This window comes from Protomyctophum bolini, assembly GCF_963924005.1.
Source record: "Protomyctophum bolini genome assembly, chromosome: 19".
Lineage (NCBI taxonomy): Eukaryota > Metazoa > Chordata > Actinopteri > Myctophiformes > Myctophidae > Protomyctophum > Protomyctophum bolini.
Window position 1 is genome coordinate 7,365,753 of NC_137880.1, and position 23,196 is coordinate 7,388,948.

The following is a 23,196-nucleotide window of genomic DNA, read 5'->3' on the forward strand; positions in this document are numbered from 1 at the left end:
GTGGAGGGAGAGAGAGAGAGAGAGAGAGAGAGAGAGAGAGAGAGAGAGAGAGAGAGAGAGAGAGCGCGGAATGCTGGGAGAGAAAGCCGGAAAGAGACAAGAGTATTTATTTTCTGAGGTGAACGTATACTTTCACGGCTCCTTGAATCTTCACCCAGCTGAAGGCTGCATGCTCAGATGGCTTTCGATGAGCTGCACCAGGGGGGGGGGGGGGTATAAAATATATAGCTTTCAGCCAGGGGGGGGTTGCGCGTCTTGCTCAAGGAACACTTCGACACGTGCGGGTGTCTCGGGAGAAGGCCCGAGAGAGTCGAACCGGTGACCTTTTTCCGATCAGACTTTTTAAAAATAAATCTTCCTCCGAGTATATATAAATCGTAATACCCGATGATCGTGTTTTAGGAAAGGGAGGAGATCACGGTCACGGCACTCCGTCGATAAAGGACATACGTACGTGGGGATCATACGCTAGTCTCCTAGCTGAACGGGACATGCAGACAATGAGATGGACAAAAGAGAAAGACTGCAAAACTATTAGGAAACGTGGCTAATTTCGCCCGCCAGGCCTATATAGCAGTTAAGGCGCATTCCGTATACAGGTTTCTAATGCAATTCCCGACCCCGGTGAACCTTTGTTGTGCGTCACATCCCTTTCCCCCTGCTTCCTGTCTCTCTATATATGCCATGGCGTGTTGTACTACAAAGTAATAAAGGCAGGATAACTTAGGCCCTGAGGGTGATTCTACAAATGTCTTCTAAATCCTGACAGTTTTCTGAAAAAACCCTATATGTTTCTATACGTCAGTGGTTCTCAAACTATTATATTTCATGTCAAGGAGCCACAGAATTAGCTGTATTTAGCCGCCGACCCCCCCCCCCCCCCATCTGAAAATATGCAGTTCCAGGGACCCCCCCCCCCCCCTCCAGAAGCAAAGATTTGAGATTAAAAAAAAAACTCTCTCTGAAAGAATATATTCAAAGATATCCATCACATCTTCACGATTTTTCAAATAAATAGCAGACCTATACAAGCTCGTAGCGCGGCACTCGGTGCCGCGCTACAAGCTTGTGTAGATCTGCTATTTTTCAATAGATAAAGTATAATAACATACAGTACGAAACACGAAAAGGAGTTCCACCAGTCGGTCCCCTTTCAAGCATATCCTTACAGAACAGACGATGCTCAGTCTGGCACCGATACTAGACGACGTTGCGTGTCAGAAAACAGCCCATCGACAAGCTCACGAATGCGCGAGCGATACCGCCGGACGACGAGGTAATACAGTACATATACTGTACACCGGGCTTTATACAGTACTTACTGTACTGTACACCGGGCTTTATAGTGTCGGCTATACAGACATCGCCATGGTGACGAATACTGCGAAAGTTTTTGGAGAGAGTTTGTTTCCAAGCAACGGCCATGGAGTGGGAGTTGTGCGCGTGTGTGTGTGCGTGTGTGTGTGTGTGTGTCTGTGTGTGAGAGTTGGAAAACCAATTGAACCATTAAACTGTAGATCTTGAACTCTTGAGTTAAATTAAATTAATTTCCAACAATTATAGAATGTAAGACACATTTTTATTTTGATCAACGTCATCTCTCCTAATGGTACCAACACCAATACAGCATGGAATTGTGTCCAAAACTGTAAACCAATAACGACAACAACATTATTCTTTTTAGTTTTGGGTCTGAGAGGCTAAATGTCATCAAATTGGTGGTTCCGTGGCTCAAATGCCGAATATATAATGGGACCTCGATATGAAAAAGGTTGAAAACCTCTGTGTTAACTCGTTGAGCTGGCCCGGGGGGACGCCCAGCCCATATAGCCGATGCTTTTGGGCTTGTTTCCACCTCCTAAAATAAGTTTGTTTTGTCTATAGAGTTTCATTATAGATCCCCATTAGCTGGTGCTATATGCATCAGCTAATCTTCCTGGGGTCCTGCACACAGAACATGCAAACAGCAGCAGGACATTAGACATGAACATGACATAACAGGACAATGATATATCAAATAAACTAAAATTAAAAAATAATTGACAAAGTCAATTTCCGTCATGTGTGTGTGTGTGTGTGTAGCCCAATTTTTGTCCAAACACAAACATTAAACACCATTGACAATGAATGGCTAGTTTTGAAACATTGCGCGACACAAACATTGATGACGAATAAGGTGAGGAGCTGAGGACACAAATTGTGATTGGCCGGAATGAGATGATGTGTGATGATTAGGGATGTCCCGACTCTCAGAGTTTAATTGACATTGATTTTACAATATAAATTGGCGTCCCAGAGACAGAAATGCCATTTAAATCTCTTCTAATGGGGGGTCCGCGCCCGCGGGGCTGAAAAGTGTCAATTTGGCATGAAAAAGTTTGGGAACCACTGAACTACGCCACTGCATTCAGTATTATGATGGCCGGCAGTGCATCACCACCACCTGGAATTCATCAACATAATGACCACTATTATCATCGTTATCACCATCAACACCACCTGTATCTGTGTGGTGCACAATGTAACTGCTGCTAACATTGTGTGTTATTGTGACACACACACACACACACACACACACACACACAGCGGTTTTATATCCAATGTGTAGCCTAGTTTTGATGATGATGGTATGCTACAGGTATTATTATGTCTCCGTAGGCAACTGAACTAGGCATATTATTGTGAAACATTATGTGTATGATGACGTAGCCACTGAACTGTGTCATTTAACACTTTCAGCAATAGCAATAACAACAGCTACAGTCATGGTCTCAAGTGTAGGCCTACAGCAAATTATAGATAAAGAATACAAAATACAGCCAATTAATATCAACGTGTATAATATATTAGGCCTATTGCAATCTTCTAGGCCTATTGTATGATGAATTCCTGTTCTGTTCCTTGGCTATATAGAAGTGTCTATTTGTACGTCTCTAAATGTTTTCATGAATTGAACAAGGTGGACCCTCTTGTAAACAACACCCCTTTTTCCCCTCACTGTATAATTTATTTTCCCTTTTTACCTCCATTATAATGAATTCCTGTTCTGTTCTTTGGCTATATAGAAGTGTCTATTTGTACGTCTCTAAATGTTTTGATGAATTGAACAAGGTGGACCCTGTTGTAAACAAGTGTAATGCTTTGTTGGTTCGTCCACTCACAGTCTTTGTATTGAGCTGTGCTTGAAATGTATACTGTAATTCTGCAAACTGTTAATAAATATTTCAATCAATCAAAGCACATACAGCACAAGTAATATACCACAAATATAGGCCTACAAAAGGACATTTATATTAAGCCCAATTAATTTATAAGTAATAGGCCTACTCCATCCACAAGGCCAACAATAAGCGTGGTTTGTGGCTTAAATGCGGTTAGCCTGTCAGATCAACTCCTTTTCAGCAAAGCAAACAACACCAGCTGGTCTAGACTAGACTGTTTATAGGCATGTGAAGGTTTGACTTTGAGTTTGAAACGCCGACCATATAAAAGCTCACGCTAGTAGTAAGGGATGACGTCAAGAGTTCTTGGGTCGACATTTTTGGGATGTTTGAAAACAAAAGACTCCGACTGTATACTTTGCAACACTCTCTGCTTGTTTTAAAGACTTTATACAACATCCTTTGCATGTTTTAAAGCCCCCACACCCCCCGAAAAAAGAGCAGATCTACAAGCATACATTGCGTCGCATTCGCGACGCATTGTAAGCTTGTAGGTCTGATATTTTAGGCATATAGCACTTTTAGTGTATATAAAATAAATTAGTAGTAATAAAAGAGTATCTCTTACCTGCAGGACTGAGTGTGTGAGTGTGTAGCTGCTATATGTCTGCTCCTCCTCAGATAGTGTCTTTATTATTGATTTGAATCCATGATAAGAAGAAGTCTGTCTGATCTTTCAAACATCTGTGTGTGAGCATGTGTATCGCGCGCACACACACACACACACACACACACACACACACACACGCACTAGTATTGTGTCCACGCCTCCTAGCTTCTTCCAACTGACAATAACTAGCCGATATTCTTATTATTCCTGTGATGTTGTTGTTTTTTTTTTTTTTTTAAAGGTAATAATTCTCCCGCTGTGTAAAAAAAAAAGTTCTGGAGGTCCTACAATTAAAAAAAAGTTTTCTTCTCCTCTCCCGCAAAAAAAAGGAAAAAAAAATATGTCAAAATGTTGTGACTTCTGGTGTAGTGGTTTAGTTGCTGCTGCTGCTGCTCGAGTCGTTTCTGATCCTCCGCCGCAGATCTTCTTCTCTTCGTCAGAAAAGGAGAGTCGACTAGACTATAATAAAATGCCAGACTAGACAGTCGTCCCGTCCGCGTTGCGTTCTTTACTTTAAGAATGTCTCGTAGTTTCTACTACAGAGAGAGCTGTAGCTCCATGTTGACATACATGTGTTGAGTTGCTGCTGTTCGACTCTCTCTCTCTCTGTCAACTCAACTGAAGCCCCGGAAGCGACAAGGCTATCTCTCTCTCTCTCTCTCTCTCTCTCTCTCTCTCTCTGTCTCTCCCCCCCCAACCCCCCCCCCCAACTGCTCGTGAATGCGCGTGCCCGCACTGCTGCTTCATGCATGCTTGGGGGAAGACCTATTTCGCGTGTGTGTGTGTGTGTGTGTGTGTGTGTGTGTGTGTGTGTGTGTGTGTGGCCGCCCGGGGAAGCCCTCGATGGCCGTTCGCGGCAGCGTCTAGTGAACAGATCTAATGAACAGTTTTAAGACTTCCGGTGGACGATCTCTTCAAAATAAGAGTACCCTCTAGAGTATGAAAAAAAAGTTTCATTTGCACATTAAAACTACAAATTAAGCATTTAAATGATGCTATATGATGCTAGAAGACACACATTATGTTTCTGTGTAAAAATAAGTAATTAAATAATAATAATAGTAATAATAAAGTCATCTAAATGCATAAATGCTCATCACTGGAGTGCATGGACTTTATAAAGTGGACACTGGACAAAAGACGGCTCCGCGAGGCAACTATCTGGACATACCCACGCGTCCGGGGAGATGTCCTCTACCACCCCACAGTCTCCGCTAAGCGGGAGAGGTGTAAAATTCAGAGCAGCAGAGCTTCTACTGGGGTCAATGCAAAAAAAAATACCGTTTCCGGACCCAGACTGGACACTGGACAAAAGACGGCTCCGCGAGGCAACTATCTGGACATACCCACGCGTCCGGGGAGATGTCCTCTACCACCCCACAGTCTCCGCTAAGCGGGAGAGGTGTAAAATTCAGAGCAGCAGAGCTTCTATTGGGGTCAACACTCAAAAAAGTGCCGTTTCCAGACACAGAATGGACACTGGACAAAGAGGCCTCCGCGAGGCAACTATCTGGACACACCCACGCGTTCAGGGAGATGTCCTGTACCACACCCCAGTCTCCGCTAAGCGGGAGAGGTGTAAAATTCACAGCAGCAGAGCTTCTAATGGGGTCAATGCAAAAAAATGTACCGTTTCCGGACCCAGACTGGACACTGGACAAAAGACGGCTCCGCGAGGCAACTATCTGGACATACCCACGCGTCCGGGGAGATGTCCTCTACCACCCCACAGTCTCCGCTAAGCGGGAGAGGTGTAAAATTCAGAGCAGCAGAGCTTCTACTGGGGTCAATGCAAAAAAAAATACCGTTTCCGGACCCAGACTGGACACTGGACAAAAGACGGCTCCGCGAGGCAACTATCTGGACATACCCACGCGTCCGGGGAGATGTCCTCTACCACCCCACAGTCTCCGCTAAGCGGGAGAGGTGTAAAATTCAGAGCAGCAGAGCTTCTATTGGGGTCAACACTCAAAAAAGTGCCGTTTCCAGACACAGAATGGACACTGGACAAAGAGGCCTCCGCGAGGCAACTATCTGGACACACCCACGCGTTCAGGGAGATGTCCTGTACCACACCCCAGTCTCCGCTAAGCGGGAGAGGTGTAAAATTCACAGCAGCAGAGCTTCTAATGGGGTCAATGCAAAAAAATGTACCGTTTCCGGACCCAGACTGGACACTGGACAAAAGACGGCTCCGCGAGGCAACTATCTGGACATACCCACGCGTCCGGGGAGATGTCCTCTACCACCCCACAGTCTCCTCTTAAAAAAAAAATCTAATTAATCAGAGGCTTTGTAGTTAATTAATCTTGATTAATCGCATATCAATATTTAACCCGAGAACAGTGAGAAACCTTTTTTTTTTTTCAAATGTTTTTGGTATCCCAGTGAATAGTGACTACGGGATTATTTTCAACATTTTACTGTCATTAATATACCTTAGAGTTGTTGCCTGTGTTGCCTATAGAACTGGAGGTCTGAAAAAAGAATCAGTAACATTATGAAGTACATCTCAGTGACATCACAAAAATGTACTTCATAATGTTACTGTTTTTACAGACCTTCAGTTCTCTAGACAACACAGCATGGAGGGGACTTTTTATTATTTCCAGTGCACACAACTCCTTAGAAAAATGTGTTTTATCCCAACAGTGATATATAGGCAGGTGATATATATAGGCAGCAAGTGCCTGTATAAAGTGTCTTCAGTGTGTCTATGAATACTCAAATGTGCTTTACATGGCTGGGCATGAGAAAACAAATAAAAACAACTTTATTACGGGGGAAACAAAAAGGTGCGATTAATTTATCTGTAATTAATCGCGATAGATTTTTCTGTAGTTAATCTCGATTAACGCGTTAAAGTCCCGGCCCTAAAAAATATAAAAGATCAGTTTACCTGCGCTCCGACCGACGACACGTAGACCACAGAAACCACCAAGATGACCACCGATAAGACCACAGCACTCCACACTGGACCCCAACATATAGACCACATGCTGGCTGGCTGGCTGGCTGGCTGGCTGGCTGACTGACTTTTTGGCTGGCTGGCTGGCTAGCTGATTGGCTGGCTGGCTAGCTGATTGGCTGGCTGACTTGTTGGCTGGCTGGCTGACTTGTTGGCTGGCTGACTAGCTAACTGGCTGGCTGGCTGGCTGGTTGGCTAGCTGGCTGACTTGTTGGCTGGCTGGCTGGCTGGCTGGTTGGCTGACTGACTGGCTTTCTAGCGACCCAATGACATCGCTTCAGGTGTGTGTGTGTGTGTGTGTGTGTGTGTGTGTGTGTGTGTGTGTGTGTGTGTGTGTGTCTGTGCGTGTGTGTGTGTGTGCCGTGTGCAGTGCACTCTTGCACTCTTGTAAGGAAAATAGAAGCTAATGCTGCACCCAGCCAGAAGGGCAGAGCAGTCTATTAAATATTTGTTACACTATTTATGAATTATAGACATCATAGTTAGGCTATATAGCTATTATAGGCATAGCCTACTGTAGGCCTATATATATGATGTTCTGTGCTCACATTGTCTGTCTGTCTGTCTGTCTGTCTGTCTGTCTGTCTGTCTGTCTGTATAGTAGGCTACTAGTTTCTGTCTGTTATAAATGTGTGTGCGTGCGTGAGGCCGTGCGCCCCATTGTGTCCGAGTGATTTCCTTTCCATGGTTTGATGGTAGGCTACTGTACTGTACTGTATGTGACCGTGCTTGGGACTGCAGCTGTGTTCTTGTTATTGTGACATGATTATTATATAACATTGTTAATCCAATTCTGTGTCATCATGCCAGTGAAGACCCATGCAGTCAGTCATCCAGAAACCATGCAGGTTTGAACAGCAAAGTGTGTATATAGTATAGCCTATAGCTACAGACCTTTTGGACTGAAGTCGATAAAAAAAAGGCTTCAAAATCCTAAAAACCCATGTTTCTATATGTCAGTGCAGGTGCTCAACCGTTTTCATGTTAAGGACCCCATAATTATTTCTATATTGGGCCACGGACCCCCATCTCAAAATATGTAGTTCCATGCAGGGACCCCCACTCAGAAGCCAATATTTTAGTTAAAAATGTTCGCTCTGAAATCTATATTCAAAGATGTGCATCACATTTAATGACTTTTCAAAAATAGCAGACCTACAAGCTCGTAGCGCGCCACTCGGTGGCGCGCTACGCGCTTGTAGATCCGTTTCTGGATCAGAGGCCTATATATATCAGGCTACTTGAAAATGTCAAAAGCGTTCGCGTCAGATGGGGCGGCCCAACCACGTGCGGTTCCACCGATCCATCATACCGATACCGAAGAATCGAGGAATGGGCCTCCCTGCTTGGCACTCAGCATCAAGGGTTGGATTGCAATTTACAATTCATAGGCATTTAAAACATGGCAATACATCACATACATAAAAAGTAGTTATCATGAAACATGCGTAAGCTAAGAGCTAAGAATATATATATATATATTCTACCAAAAGTGCTATCTGGGAGGGTAGGACAAGTGCTACTGTCATGATCTTACTGTGAACCGTTTACCCTTATTTTGTAGTGTTGTCTTATAGTGTTTCCTGTTTTGCCTATAGTTGTTGCCTGTCTTGTCTCACCTCACCCCCTGTTACACACCTGTCTCCATTCTGTCATTAGCCTGCAGATGCCTGATGACACTCACCTGTGAGTTTGGGTCCTATACCCAACTTGACTCAGCTACGGGCCATACGGTGGAGTCTGAAAAAGGTGGGTTTTCAGACTACGGCGGAAGATTGGGAGTGAGGCTGCAGTTCTGACTGTGATGGGAAGTGCATTCCATATTGCACATGGGCTTAAGAATAAGAACCAGGCTGTCATCGCAATGTTGGCTTGTTGTGGTGGACATTTTTGTCAAAATGACCATAACAGGTATAACTCATAAAGTCTGTCTTCAAATGGACCCATGTGGTTCCATTTGTACGCTCTCAGAGTTAGGGGGGGTCCTTGCAAATAAAACATTTGAGAACCACTAGTACTTGTTGGACTCCTAATGTGCCATACACGTTGTGCCATATTAGTAAATAAGTGTCAAACATATACTCCTGGAGACATGACATTCAGTAATTGGGTCTTATGATCAAAATAAGGTGACATTCACACCAGAAAGCTTTGATGCTTTTAAAAGTTAGGTTACCATGTGACCTGGTCAAATGAGGAGACCATTAGCAGGCAACAGTGCAGCACTGTATCTCTCTCTGTTTCTGGCAAACAGCGCCCCTACTGGTACTCATTATATGGTGCTCATAGTCCCATAGGTGAACACTATAGGTGAACACGGACAAAGCTGTTCCTTGGAGTGGTTGCACCACTCAAAAACACTGCAGTGTACAGAATATTCTGTCTGTCTGTCGTGCGTAAACATGGAGGCCTGTCACTGTGTGCTGGGATCCGAGTGGAGACTTCCTTCATCTTGTTTAAATATAAATAACTTCAAAATTAAAACACATGGCCTGGGCCGTGGCTCAGCGGTCCAGGCACCTTGGCTATGGTAATCCAGTCTGGCAGTGTGCCGTGGGTTCGACTCCCGATCCCGAAGGCCTTTACTGCATGTCTCCCCCGCCCCTCCATCTCTCTCCACATTTACTGTCAGCCTACTGTCTGTCCCTCCATAAAATAAATAACGGCAAAAGCCACAAAAAAAAGTAATAATTAAAACACATGTTTAGCTCAGCATGAGCTAAACAAGATGTCACTGGAATGTCACATGATGTCACATGATGTCACTGGAAGACGGTTTCTGAACTGCCCACAGCCCTCCTAAAAATCGGAATTCTTTCATGATTATTAGTGAGGACCTATTATATATGAAGATAGGTTGAAAAGTGGTGAAGTGGTCCTTTAAGGGGGAGCCTGCGATCGAACACCGCGGCCACTCTACCCCTGATCCACTGCCGACATACTGTGTAATATGTGAGATGCTAATTCCCTCCATGTTACACTGTATCTGGCAATGTTACACTGTATCTGCCATTAGCTTGTGGCATGATATGTTCCATAATGTTAATGTATGTGTTGGTCCAGTTGTGTCTGTGGGGATGTGTGTGAGCGGGCGTGTCGTGTGCACAGTGGATTTGAATGTCAAATTAATTTTCCGTCCACAGACATCACTTAGACTGGCCATGCAGAAAAACATCAGTAGCTCTGTAAATTACTCTTTTAATCCCCCCCCTTTTTTTTTAAACAACCATAATGTTCATCAGTGCAAGATGAACACATTGCTGCTGGTTTCAAAACTATTTTTTAATATTATTAATTGTAATAATAAAAAGAAAATACTTCATAATAATGTTGTAATTGCCAAACCCTTGAAAAATATTAACAAGTAATGTAGACTATACTAATATGATGATGTAGAATTGTAGACTGTGTAGCCTATAAAGCCTGTAGCCTATACTTTATATTATGCTGCTATGTTTGGGGAAAGAAATGTAAAAAATGTAAAGTATTACACACTTTATTTTTTACACAAATCGTCTCTTCTGTGGGATCCCTGCCTGAGGGTGAAATCTTCAGCTGTCGGTCCGTTGGCCAAATGCATGACCTTGACCAGAAAGTATTTGAGAACCACTGCATGGTATTAAAATAAAATAAACACACATGGTTGTTGGGACATCGTCAGCCAAGAAGTAATATTGATTGATTGTCATACAGTTCTGTAGTGCTGATGACTCCGCATTGTGATGGTGGTGATTCATGATGTGTTCCACAGTCTGTGGTTTCCCACAGTTCCCACATATACTCTCTCAGCGTTCCACAGTATCTGGTCAGAATCATCCATCCACCCATCCACCCATCCATCCATCCACCCATCCACCCATCCATTCATCTTCAACCGCTTATCCAGAGTCGGGTCGCGGGGGCAACAGTTCCAACAGAGAGCTCAGAATCAGTCAGAATCAAAATATGTACTCGTGTTCTCGTGTAACTCGAGTATTCAAAAGTAGGCCTACAATTTTTTATTTTTTTTAACACTTTTTTTGTCCAGCTTTGAGGGTTTGTGTAAACACAAACATTGAAGACAAAAGTGAGGATTGTCCGGAATGTGATGATGTATGATGATGTATGATGATAGGGTAGGGTGTGGTTTTTCAAAGTGAAAGTATAGCGGAAGTGTGTTTTTGATATACAGGTTTAATGTTTGTTTTTAGTTCAATGTTTGTTTTAAAAATGCCATTGACAATGATGGGAGAATTTACGTCAAATTGTCCCTCATTACGTCATATTGTCTCTTTATTGTTAATGGCATTTAATATTTGTGTTGGCACCGTTTATTCTACATCACCATTACATCACCTAATCAACATGAGTTAGACTTTAATATATTATCGCCCCTCACTTCACACAGGTGTGATTATTTTGTACATTTTGGTGCCTTCCTAGTAGAAATGCAGTGGACTAGTGGAGTCAAAGTCAAAAGTAGCCTATATATATAAAAGTAATACCTCTACTTGAAATGTATGGCTATAGAGTGAAATGCATCAGCTTGATGACATTTAAATGATAATAAAACTACTCCAGTATAGGCCTAAATGTATAGTTACTTCATTAATGTCCACATCTGGTCAGCATTAGTGAACAGCTAGCAGGACAGGTGGGGGGGGGGATCAGGCTTGTTTACTCATCTATTGCAGGCCAACTTTAAGGTCAGGTAGTTTCGGGGAGGGGGAGGTGGTTGTTATTAAATAGTGATATGGACGGACGGACGGATCCGCAGTTTAATAGTGTCCTGTGTGTGTGTGTGTGTGTGTGTGTGCGTGTGTGCGTGTGCGCGCGCGCGTGTTCATAAATGATAGAACTTGCTAGACAAATCCTCAACGCGTCAGCAAAAAAAACACACCTGTGACGGTGTGTGAACTGTGAAGTGAGGGGCGCTCTTATCATCGTACATCATCATCATCATCATCATCCATCATCTCATTCCGGTAAATCACAATTTGCGTCCTCAATTCGTCTTCAATGTTTCTTACGTTTGTGTTGGTGTTTATACAAACACTCAAAACTTGGCCATTAAAACATTGTCAATGGCATTTAATGTTTGTGTTAGGACAAAGTTTGTGTTTGCACACATGTCACACACACACACACACACACACACACACACACACACACACACACACACACACACACACACACACACACACACACACACACACACACACACACACACTAAATGACTGTCTAGACTATTACTGTCATGTTGAGATAATAGCGTTAGTAAAAAATGTACATGAATTATCCCCCATTGGTGTCCTGGAACACTGAAGTTATTCTTTTCCCCATACGAAATGAATTGCTGCCCTCCAGTGGCCAGTTAGTGTAATCACGGTCTATGGTGTAATCGCAGCAGTAGTTCTTTCTTCAGGCCTGATGGTGGGCATGCGGTTCCACCTCAAGTCAGTGGGTTTTTGAGAGGGTTTGTTAGCCCCTCCAATGCATGGCTTTCCGTCAGACTCATATCATATAGGCCAGCCAAGTCTATGGACTTTTAATGTTTGCCGAGAGCCTACTTATTAGAACTATATACATTTCCTGTCCCAGCAAAATGCTATGGAATTTAATGTTTGTTTAGGGTAACATTGGATATAATTTATGCCAGCCAAGTCTATGGACTTGGATGTTTTGTTTATGGTAATTAATAACAACATAATGATAAGATTCCATCTGGCTGATGGGGGGGGGGGGCATATACTATCTTTTCAAATGGAGCCCATCGGTATAGCCTATACAGCAGGGGTTGGTAACTGGTGGCCTGGGGGCCACATGCGGCCCCCGCCTTCACTTAATGCGGACCACATGGTTAATATCAGAATGCTGATATGATTTCAGCTGTTGCAATTCCAAACATGACCCGCTTAAAGGACCACTTCACCACTTTTCAACCTCACTAATAATCATGAAAAAGAATGGCACAATTTCTTTCTACTCTGTCTGTGTCTCATATACAGTAGGAGGGCTGTGGGCAGTTCAGAAACAGCCTTCCAGTGACATCATCGATGGGGAATACAAGTTAATAGAAACTGCAGGCTTTCTAGTCCTGGAAAGTTGCAATGCGAAAATGGAAGTCATCGTTCTCACGATAATGGAAATCTAAACATCTCTGTAAAAAAAACCTTGTTTAAAAAATAATCTGCCTAATGATGATGTCACTGGAAGACGGTTTCTAAACTGCCCACAGCCCTCCTATGAGACACAGACTGAGTAGAAAAAATCATGCCATTTTATCATGATTATTATCTGCACCTGGCTCGCTGATAACAAACTATCTTTACACCTGGGAAAAACTGAATCCATTCAAATATTAATCTCAGCAAGGCAGATGGCTTCTTGGTTAGAGTGGGTGACAATATTATCACACGAAAAGATGAAAGTACCTACCTAAGTTCCATCCTGGAGGCCAATCTTTCCGGTGATAAAATGGCCACCAACGTAATCAAAAAAGTCAATCAAAGAACAAGATTCCTTTACAGGATCTCCTCACTGGTCAACAAAAACACCTTGAAGACCTTAACAGGAGCCCTCGTACAATGTTTCTTTGACTATGCATGCACCTCTTGGTACCACAGCACCTCAAAGGCCCTTAAAACAAGGCTCCAGACCTCCCAAAACAAACTGGTCAGGCTCCTACTTGGCCTCACCCCCCAAACCCACCTCACCCCTGCCCATTTTGACAGGCTGGGATGGCTTAGGGTCGACGACAGAGTACAGCATCTTGCAATGGGCCTGGTCCACAAGATTCGATACACCACCAAGATACCCATGTACCTGTCTAAATACTTCCTTAATGTAAACGAAGTCCACACCCACAACACCAGAGGGAGTGCAACAAACCATGACTAAATTATTTTCGCTCCTATGCCACCAAAATGTGGAATGCCCTACCAACAGTCATTAAAGGAGAATTCCATACTAAAAGGCTTTCTTACCTTTCATTGTAGTTGTTACGTCCCCACCAAAGAGGTCCAGGTGTTATTTTGTGCAAAAGCTCCTTATTGGCTATTTCCCTTACCATAAGCCCTAAATGAATTGCATTGAATTGAATGGGATGTATGGGGTGTTGTGCTAATTCGCTTATTTCCATCGAAATAAGTAGTAAAGTGTGGCGCTTGGGTTATTATTTACATTATGAAGAGAGGATCTATACAAAAAGATTATAATTTTGAGCGATGGAAATAAGCGAATTAGCACAACACCCCATACATCCCATTCAATTCAATTCAATTCATTTAGGGCTTATGGTATGGGGAAATAGCCAATAAGGAGATTTTGCACAAAATAACACCTGGACCTCTTTGATGGGGACGTAACAACTACAAAGAAAGGTAAGATAGCCTTTTAGTATGGAATTCTCCTTTAAGACATGTGAATCCCTTGACTCCTTCAAAACCGCTCTCAAAGGGCACCTACGGACGGCTGCAATTCAAAACTGGCCCCCGTAAAATCTGAATCCCCCCACCCTCCAATACATGATAACCCTTCCACAGTAGTAGCTTTTTCATATTTTTGATTATTTCACATATTTCCCTACATAATGCCTCATTTGCATATTATTTTTTTTAAAATTTGTAATAAAATAAATCATTGTCTTCGTGTAAGTACTCAATTGGGGAAGTTTAATGGTGATAATAATCTAATATAGGTATGGTTTTTCACACTCAATTCATATTTAACGTTCATAAAACCAAGGTTGAACCGGTTCCCATTGGGAACCAACCGGTGGAAAAGGGGCCATAGTTAGCTCTGGTCCATAGCCTTCTACTGCTTCGATTCTGCCCTGCAGTAAGGCTATGGGACTTTCAGTTTTAAATCTCAAATTGAAATCAGACCAGCCTCTCCTCTTTTGTGGAAATCTCAAGAACGTTTGACCTACTCACCAATACAAAGATGGGTTGTGTCAATAGAAAGCCTACTTTCCTTAGTGGACGCACTCTGAGCCCCCCACCACACGTATAAACGGTACTTTTTGGCCAAAAAGGGATTTTGTTGCGTCCTCCGGTATACATATATACCACACTGGACATATATATCCATACATAATGAATGTGACGATTCAGTTTCAGAGTATAACAATCCTTTATTTTTTTTAAACAGTGTTACACAGGGTAGGAGTGGCGGGCGGGATGGGGGGGGGGGGGGGGTGGGGGGAGGGACGTGGCACACAAGACACTTCATGAAGCCGCTATAGGTAGAGAACCTACTGCTGGTTGGATCATGACTAATATGAGCAAAACCATGGGGGTGGTGGAGAGATGTTACTGGGCTGTTCTGAGGCCGAACCGTTGATTTGTGTGTAGCATATCGCAGCCATGAGAATGCACTAGTGGTTTTTTATTATCGGAGCATCGACAGCAAGCAGGTATTTTAAACCGCTGTTCAATCCAACCGCATGGTGAGATGTCTCGAAGGTCAATTTATGTACTTTTAAGACGAGCGTTTCAACGACATTAAAGTGTGGCTTGACAAAAACGTCGCCCGACCTGAAAACCCACAAGGGCCGAATTGTGTGTGTGTGTGTGTGTGTGTGTGTGTGTGTGCACGCATTGGCTTTCACGTGTTCCTTTTACAAATTTGTTCTGCGATTATACAAAAAGATGATCGACCGGAATATACAAAGACAATTATGAAACTACAGCGAGAAAATGGACTACAAACATGGATGCGAACATTTTGGGGGGGAAAACCCACATCTCTGTGACAGGTGAAAACACAGCCCACTGGTTCAAATAAGAACTCAAAGCCCCCCCCCCCCCCAGAATCACAAGTAGCTCCTTGTGCTGAAGTGATGGCAGATTGTTTGATTTATAAGTGGTGTTCTTAAAATGTCAAAAACACTCCCTAAATATATTAGAAATATTCAAAAAGCGGGGCACAACAAATCCCACCTGTCAAGAACTATAGGTCAGTTCACAGAGAAAGAAAACAAAAGTGTACAATATTTAAAAAAAAAAAAAGAAAAAGAAAAACTACAAATATATATTTTTTTGTGATATAATCAATGCTTTTGGAAAGATTTTATTTTTTCCTTTTTGGAACAGCAAAAAAAACTTCCCAGCTGCCTCATGTTGCATGTTTTAATCACACCTAGTACGGTAGGTTCGTGAGGGGAGTAATTCGAAGAGAAATGCTGCCCCCTCTCTGGAATGTTATGTAACTGCATAGTAGAAGTCCAAACCCAGTGTCTCCCAATATTACCCATAACACCTTGCCCGACTCAAAAAGAGGACATTTGAAACATGTTAAAGCTAAACTTGTACCTTCTTTTGCAGAAATACCCAGTCGCCGGCTAGTTCGTCTCACAAATCAGGCTATACTACTGAAGTATTAACTGACAGTAGTCGCCTGAGAATGTGGCGAAAAAGATGAAACGGATGAAAATAGTTTAGCTTTGTCCGGTCTGAAATGCCCGTAGCTAAGCTTACTTAGGTGAGGTCCAGAGCTGGCAAAGGTTGCACGGTTAAATGTAGGCAAGCCCAAACAAAATGCATTTCTTGAGATGCTTTTCACAAAACAAAATAATTAAAAATTATCGGGTGTGCCAAAAGTACATACAATTATTTTGATCTGAACCTGAACCTTGAACTATGCATTCATTTTTTTTCTTCTTTAAACTAGTCCATGTTTTAAAATCAACCGGACACATTTTCAGTGAAAAATAAAATACAGAACACAACACAGAAAATGAATAACAAGTCAGCAGATTCTATTTGGACCAAGAGGACATCAAACCCTCACAGATGCACGACTTCAGCTTGTTGTTTTTTTTTTTTTTAAACAGTTATGCTGGTATACTGTTGCAAAGGCTGGCTTTAATGTCAACTTACTGTAGGGAACCCCCCCCCCCCCGCCCCCTTTCTTCCAATTTACTGTAGCTGAAAGCCTGAAACGAAGCGAATAGAGTTATTTTGCAGGCCCCGCTTTTCCAGCAATGTCTCTCGTTTTGAGGTTTGAAACCTGCTCACGACTCAAAATAATAAAAACAATGTTACAGGTATAGGTATAGTAGGCAGTTTCAGTTTCAGCTTGTTATCCAGACACAATGATGACACAAGTCACAAACACAAAAGGCTTCAACAGTATCTATAGACTCGCCAGGGAAAGGTCTTTGCGATGTGGTCTGTCCTGGAGAGAGTATGAAACCAAGACATATGCTTAACCCATTCTGAACAGTGGAAACCTCGTATGAATCTGATCTCAGGTCAGAATGGGTTAAACCCTGAGCATGGTATAGTCTAGGATCTACAAGGGTTTGTGGTCCTGATAGATGTCCTGGTCTGACATGAAGCTATAGGAGTGACGACATACAGGCTCTGAAACCGCACATTTACACACAGGTTTGACACTGGTCCAATTAGCAGTTAGTATTGAGGGCTAATCTTCCAGTGATTTATCGTTTTTAAACCTTCGGGCCAAATACAGAGCAAACGCTTGCAGCAATTATCGGGGCGTTGCTACTCGTCGAGGACAGAGTCGTTATAAGCGCAGCTCAAGGCCTGTATGCAATCACTCGTCCATTTTGTCGTTTCTACAAGAAGAGTGTGTTAGTAGTTGGCACCGCAGATCAACGTATAATCAATCAATACAAAAAAAACACAAAAAAAAAACAGCGCCACCTCTTTTTTTCTCCCAATAAACACACCAGTGTATTTGCCGGTCCTCTCTCTCTCCCAATCAGAAATGACGCTTACTATACCGCTTTCCCTCTCCATTCCCCTGGGACCCCGTAACGATCGGCCGAAAGGGGGGCGGCGGGGTTGTTGGGGGGGGGGGGGTGCCGCTCCCATTTCCCCCGATAACCTTCATCTGTTCTGTACAGAAAGCTGCAAGACGTCAGCTTTTAATGTCAGTTCACTTCCAATTCGACCTCGGCTCCAACAGTGAATATAAAAAAATAAGAAAAATGCATTCACTTCACTCGCCAAGGATGGAGCGCTCGCTTAACCAGAATTATTTCTACAACGCTTGAATTTGGGACTATTTGGATTCCCTGGTTAAAAAAAGTCAAAAAAAAAATAAAGCGCAAAATGGTTGTCGTAAAAATGGCTGATTAGAGTAGTGACGAGAATACAAAATTCTTTATTATGCTAAAATGTTTTTTTCTTTTTTTTTTTTTCTCCTTTTAAATAAAATACAAAATAAGTGATTGGAAGATGAACTGAAGTCAGCGGGCCGAGTCGACGCACGAGGAATGTGGATGAGAAAATAACAACTTCTACTTCAACAATAAGAAATGGAAAAAAAAACGCTGGAATCATAGAAACTTCTTCTAAAAACGTCTGGTTGATTGGCAATCGTGGCATCCGTCGAGATTAACAGCTAATTCTGTCCTGTGGTTTCAGTGTAATTACAAAGAAACAAAAAAAAAAACATAATAATCCCGAGTTACTATTACAGTATTAGAACGGTACTTTATATAACACGCCGTTTCTCCACGGTACATTTTTTTGTGACGATCTAATTACGCTGAAATGAAGAACGGGGGAGGGGGAGCAAGCTGTTAAGAGGGTACCACTTTGGCAGGGGACACACCGAGACCACTTTGTTCTTCGCCACGTACGGAACTTAGTCGAGCACCGAAGGGTTCATGACAAAATGTGACGGAGATAGAAGACAAGTCTTGTCAAGAGACCCAATATTTCCGTGCAAGGTGATAGTGACAGTACACACAGGCATAATCCTCTGTGAATATTACTTATCCATTTCTATGTGACTCTCGAGAGCATACCAATGGAACCAAAAGGTTAATTTGGTGTCATTTTGTGCAACTCTCTCGGCTCTCGCGAGTTAAGTCATCACGGGGGGGATTTAACTGCTTTTGTATTGGCTCGGTGGTCTCAACGCGTCCCTGCACAGAAATCCTTTAATATCATATAGCAATTACATGGCAGATACAACAACCAATTTTCTCTCTCTCTCTCTCTCTCTCTCTTTTGTTTTAAATGTATTTATTATTTAAACAATAAAAAGAGAAAGCGCTAGTAAAAAATAAAAACATGCTACAAATGTTAATCTAACAAAAGTGGTTCTTTTTTTCGTCTTCTTCAGAAAGAGTGAGTATTTCTTTTTTTCTTCCCAGTCTTTGTTTTTCTTCGGTTCGGAGTGAGTTTTTTTTTTTTAAATTTGTACGCACCAGAGACACACGGAAGAAACACCAACCACTCCCTCTACCGCTCTCTCTCTCTCTCTCTCTCTCTCTCTCTCTCCCCGCTCCTCTTCCTCAGTCAGTCATGGTTGGTTGTTGTGAGGTGATGAAGAACGTGACGAGGGCCTCTTCAACTCTGGAGAACGAGGGATGGGAGCAGAGAGAGAGAGAGAGAGAGAGAGAGAGAGAGAGAGAGAGAGAGAGAGAGAGAGAGAGCGAGCGGGAGGAGAGACAGAATGAGACGAGAGGGAGGGAGGGAGGGAGGGAGAGAAAAGAGTTTCTTGTTATGTTACTGCTGATAGTAGACCTTTTTTCTTATCGGTACTCTAGTACAGTAATACAATGTAGCTCAAGACATAAGCCCAGGACATAAGCTTATAGTAAATGGCTATATTCTCTACTTCTTAACCCTTTTTATACATTTATTTATGGAAATTATTCGGGGTTTTTTTTTTAAATCGCATTCACGGAATACTGTAATTGTTTTTATTGTTTTTGAAAAGCTGTGATAATTCTCGAAATCTTTATATATTTATGTATACACAGATATTTATGTATTTTTTTTACTACATTTTCATCCCACGATTTTGTAACCCAGTTTTTCTTTTCACCCAGTGCCAATTATCTAAGTAATCCTGGGCGCTACACCTCCTCTGCCAACCTGGGGGGGCAGCGGACTGACCTCATGCCTCCTTCTATGCATGAGGAGTCCAAGCTGCTTCTTTTCACCTGACAGAGGGGAATTTCCCCGGCCGGACGTAGCGCGTGGAAGGGACACGTTATTCCGACCAGTTCCTTTCCCCTCCATCAGGCGCCCCGGCTGGCCAGGGGGAGGTAGTTTTAGAGACCAGGATTACAGCATGTTTTTGTGAGGGTATCTACCCTAGGGGACACGGGGAGAACATGCAAACTCCACACAGAAATAAATATTTATGTATTTTAAAAGGAAACGAGAAAAAGGGGACATTCTACCACGCATGCGTCCTGACCCACCGTTTGGGAGATTCTTCCTTTCGTATCGCTCTTTATGGTAAACCAAAACCAACATGTTCTTTGTACATTGTCTCAAGGCACTTTTGACACGCAGCAGTGCTTAGTTTCGTTTGTCCATGTCCAAGTCTTCTCTTTCTTTTTTAATATATATTTTTCCTTTAAAACGGTGTAATCGTGTTGAAGAAATATATTCCAAGGTGCCGCTCACGACAACAGACGGGGCGGTCGGCCGCGCGCTGCTATATAGGCACCATTCCCCATTGTAAACAACCAGGGACTCAATTTCCCAGAACCCTTTGCACGGCCGGCGCGACAGACCTTTTTTGCGATGACGTCATCAAAACGCGTCGCATATCCCCTTCTGTCCGGTGGATTTGCCCAATTTGCCCGTATGACTCAAAACTGATTAAAAACGTGGATTAAACAATGACTGAGCGGGGGGGGGGGGGGGGTCCATGGAACAACATATTTTCAGATATTATATTATATAGGCCAATTACATATATTTTTGGGGGTCTTTGACATGAAAATGTTTGAGCGACATGGGTCGTTTTTTTCAGAAAACTGTCTTGGATTTAGAAGGCATTTGTACAATCGTCCTCAGGTCTAAATGGGTTCACTCGGGCAACTCGTGAATAGAAAGCCAACGTGTTATGATGACGATAAAGAACTACCCTCTCGTGTATATATATATATATATATATATATATATCACTTTGTTTATTACCTGTGTAGAGTCAATCGTCCTCCTCTGCCAGTTCGGTTTCTTTATGTACCACGACTCGGGTGACTGACATGTCGGGGTGCTGTTCCTTGGCCTCCTTAATGGCCTGGGCCAATGCCTGCGGCACGGTACGGTAGGGTACGGTACGGTACGTTGGCAGAGCAGCAGGCAAAGTGGGATGGGGCCGGGGCAAGGGCCGGGGGAGGGGGGGGAAATGATGGCGTTAAAATGAAACATAAAATAAAACATGACAAAAAGTAAATTGACGCAGAACATAAATGAACACGTAACATTAAACCTTTTCACACTTAAAGAGCCCACTGTTCTAAAGCTGATACATGCTGGGAAGGAGGGGCGGTGAAGCAAACTTCAGGGAAACTGGACTGGAAGTGGAAAAAGAATATGGACGAAAAATAAAGACTTATTGGATTATTGGCTCAAATTCGGACCATGTCTGGTTTTCTCTCAAATCAAACTAGCCAAACGGTAGACAATTAAATAGATTTAGACAGAGCTAGAAAACACATTTTGAAAAATGGTGACATGCCCAGATTTCCATTTTTCTTTTTTTATAGACAAATCAAATGAAATAAAATGAAATGTGGATCTTTAAACCGTTGCGCGACTTCCGGTCTAATCATGTCCTTAATAGTTCCGGTTGCTAATTCATCACGCCAGAAACAGTCCAAAAGGTTCATTCATATTTCAGAGAGGAAATCCAGCCAATCAAAACAGACAGAAAGACAGACTTTAACAGGCAAATCAAACCAACCAATGATGTGACTGGAACGCAACAAAGGAGCAAGTTATAAAATAATGGATGGAAGGATTACAATCTGTAGAATTAAAGGAGAATTCCATGCTAGAATGCTTTCTTACCTTTCTTTGTAGTTGTTACGTCCCCACCAAAGAGGTCCAGGTGTTTTTTTGTGCAAAAACTCCTTATTGGCTATTTTCCCTACCATAAGCCCTCAATGAATTGCATTGCATTGAATGGGAATTGAATGGGGCTATGGGGTGTTAATTATGCTAGTTCACTTATTACCATCGGAAGAAGTAGTAAACTGTGCCGCTTGGGATATTATTTGCATTATGAAGAGAGGATATATACAAAGAAATTATCATTTTGAGCGATGGAAATAAGCGAATTAGCACAACACCCCATAGCCCCATTCAATTCCCATTCAATTCAATGCAATTCATTTAGGGCAGGTAGGGTAGGGGAAATAGCCAATAAGGAGATTTTGCACAAAATAACACCTCTTTGGTGGGGACGTAACAACTACAAAGAAAGGTAAGAAAGCCTTTTAGTATGGAATTCTCCTTTAATGGACGGACGGACGGACAGACAGACAAATAGGAGGAGGATTAGATGGATGCGTGGATGGATGGATGGATGGATGGACAGATCGACGGATGGATGGATGGATGGAAGGAGGGTAAAGGATCTAATTTGACTGAGAATCCTACTGCGTGATTGGCAGCTCAAAGGGGGGGGCGGGACCTGTGTGTGAGGCGATCGCTAGCGACTGACCTGGTCGTGGTCGATGTCCGAGTCGCCGGTGATGACGATGCGTTTCTCAATCCTCGTCTCCGATAGGCCGCCCTTTAATGTCTGCGACACACACAAACAACGGACCAACAACAGCTCTTTATTATAACCCATTCTGACCCGGGATCAGATTCTAAAAAAAAAAGTCTTCTACACATCCTGACAGTTTTCTGTTTCTATGTCAGTCGTTGCAACATTGCACCATCTCTCAAGGCTGAATGTTATCACCAAAAGGGGGTTCCCGCCACCAAAATGGGTTAATATCTGGACCAGAACATATAACAAAGACTGGTTTGTAATTGGACCCTACGTCACAGTACAATCCTCGGTGTTAGTCTCTCTCGCGTAACTTAATTCCACAATCTATTAATGATATTCTGGAACTACAACTCCCATAAATCAGAGTAATCCCTTTGTCATTTGCATATCTTCCATATCTTTTTGATACAGAGTCATGGCAGCAAGACCAACTGTTCAGGACTGTCTTTAAAAAAAAAAAAAAATCCAAAATGAGTTAATAGCACAAGCAGACTCTTCACATACTAGAGAGCATGGCTGAAATCCATGTCTGAAATTGACATGTAAATATGAAATAAATGCTTCATGTAGCTAGGTGTAATGTTACGTTAGAGTCCACAGAAGTGAACCTTTCAAGCCCGTTTTCTCAACTGACAGTGCCTTGTGTGTGGTAGTGGTGACAGTACCTTGGTAATGTGTGTAATAGTGGTGACAGTACCTTGGTAATGTGTGTGGTAGTGGTGACAGTACCTTGGTAATGTGTGTAATAGTGGTGACAGTACCTTGGTAATGTGTGTGGTAGTGGTGGTGACAGTACCTTGGTAATGTGTGTGGTAGTGGTGACAGTACCTTGGTAATGTGTGTGGTAGTGGTGACAGTACCTTGGTAATGTGTGTGGTAGTGGTGACAGTACCTTGGTAATGTGTGTAATA

The 23,196-nt window shown here is 42.7% G+C and overlaps 2 protein-coding genes across 6 annotated transcripts in view; both read right to left on the reverse strand.

Moving 5' to 3' along the window:
* The window catches only part of LOC308334778 (uncharacterized protein), a 52,169-nt gene extending 47,702 nt beyond the window's left edge, over window positions 1-4,467 (reverse strand). For both annotated transcript variants that reach the window (XR_013965923.1, XM_080791598.1), the window contains exon 1: window positions 3,790-4,467. The gene's annotated coding sequence lies outside the window, so the exon portion shown is untranslated. The remainder of the gene's footprint in view (window positions 1-3,789) is intronic.
* Window positions 4,468-14,908: 10,441 nt separating this feature from the next.
* epb41l2 (erythrocyte membrane protein band 4.1 like 2) overlaps window positions 14,909-23,196 on the reverse strand; it is a 117,875-nt gene continuing 109,587 nt past the window's right edge. For all 4 annotated transcript variants that reach the window (XM_080791596.1, XM_080791595.1, XM_080791597.1 and 1 more), the window contains 3 exons: window positions 22,229-22,309; window positions 20,698-20,812; window positions 14,909-19,113 (listed from right to left, as the gene is read on the reverse strand). In XM_080791596.1, the coding sequence (XP_080647722.1) occupies window positions 20,708-20,812; window positions 22,229-22,309 (186 nt within the window). In that variant the 3' untranslated portion in view covers window positions 14,909-19,113; window positions 20,698-20,707. The remainder of the gene's footprint in view (window positions 19,114-20,697; window positions 20,813-22,228; window positions 22,310-23,196) is intronic.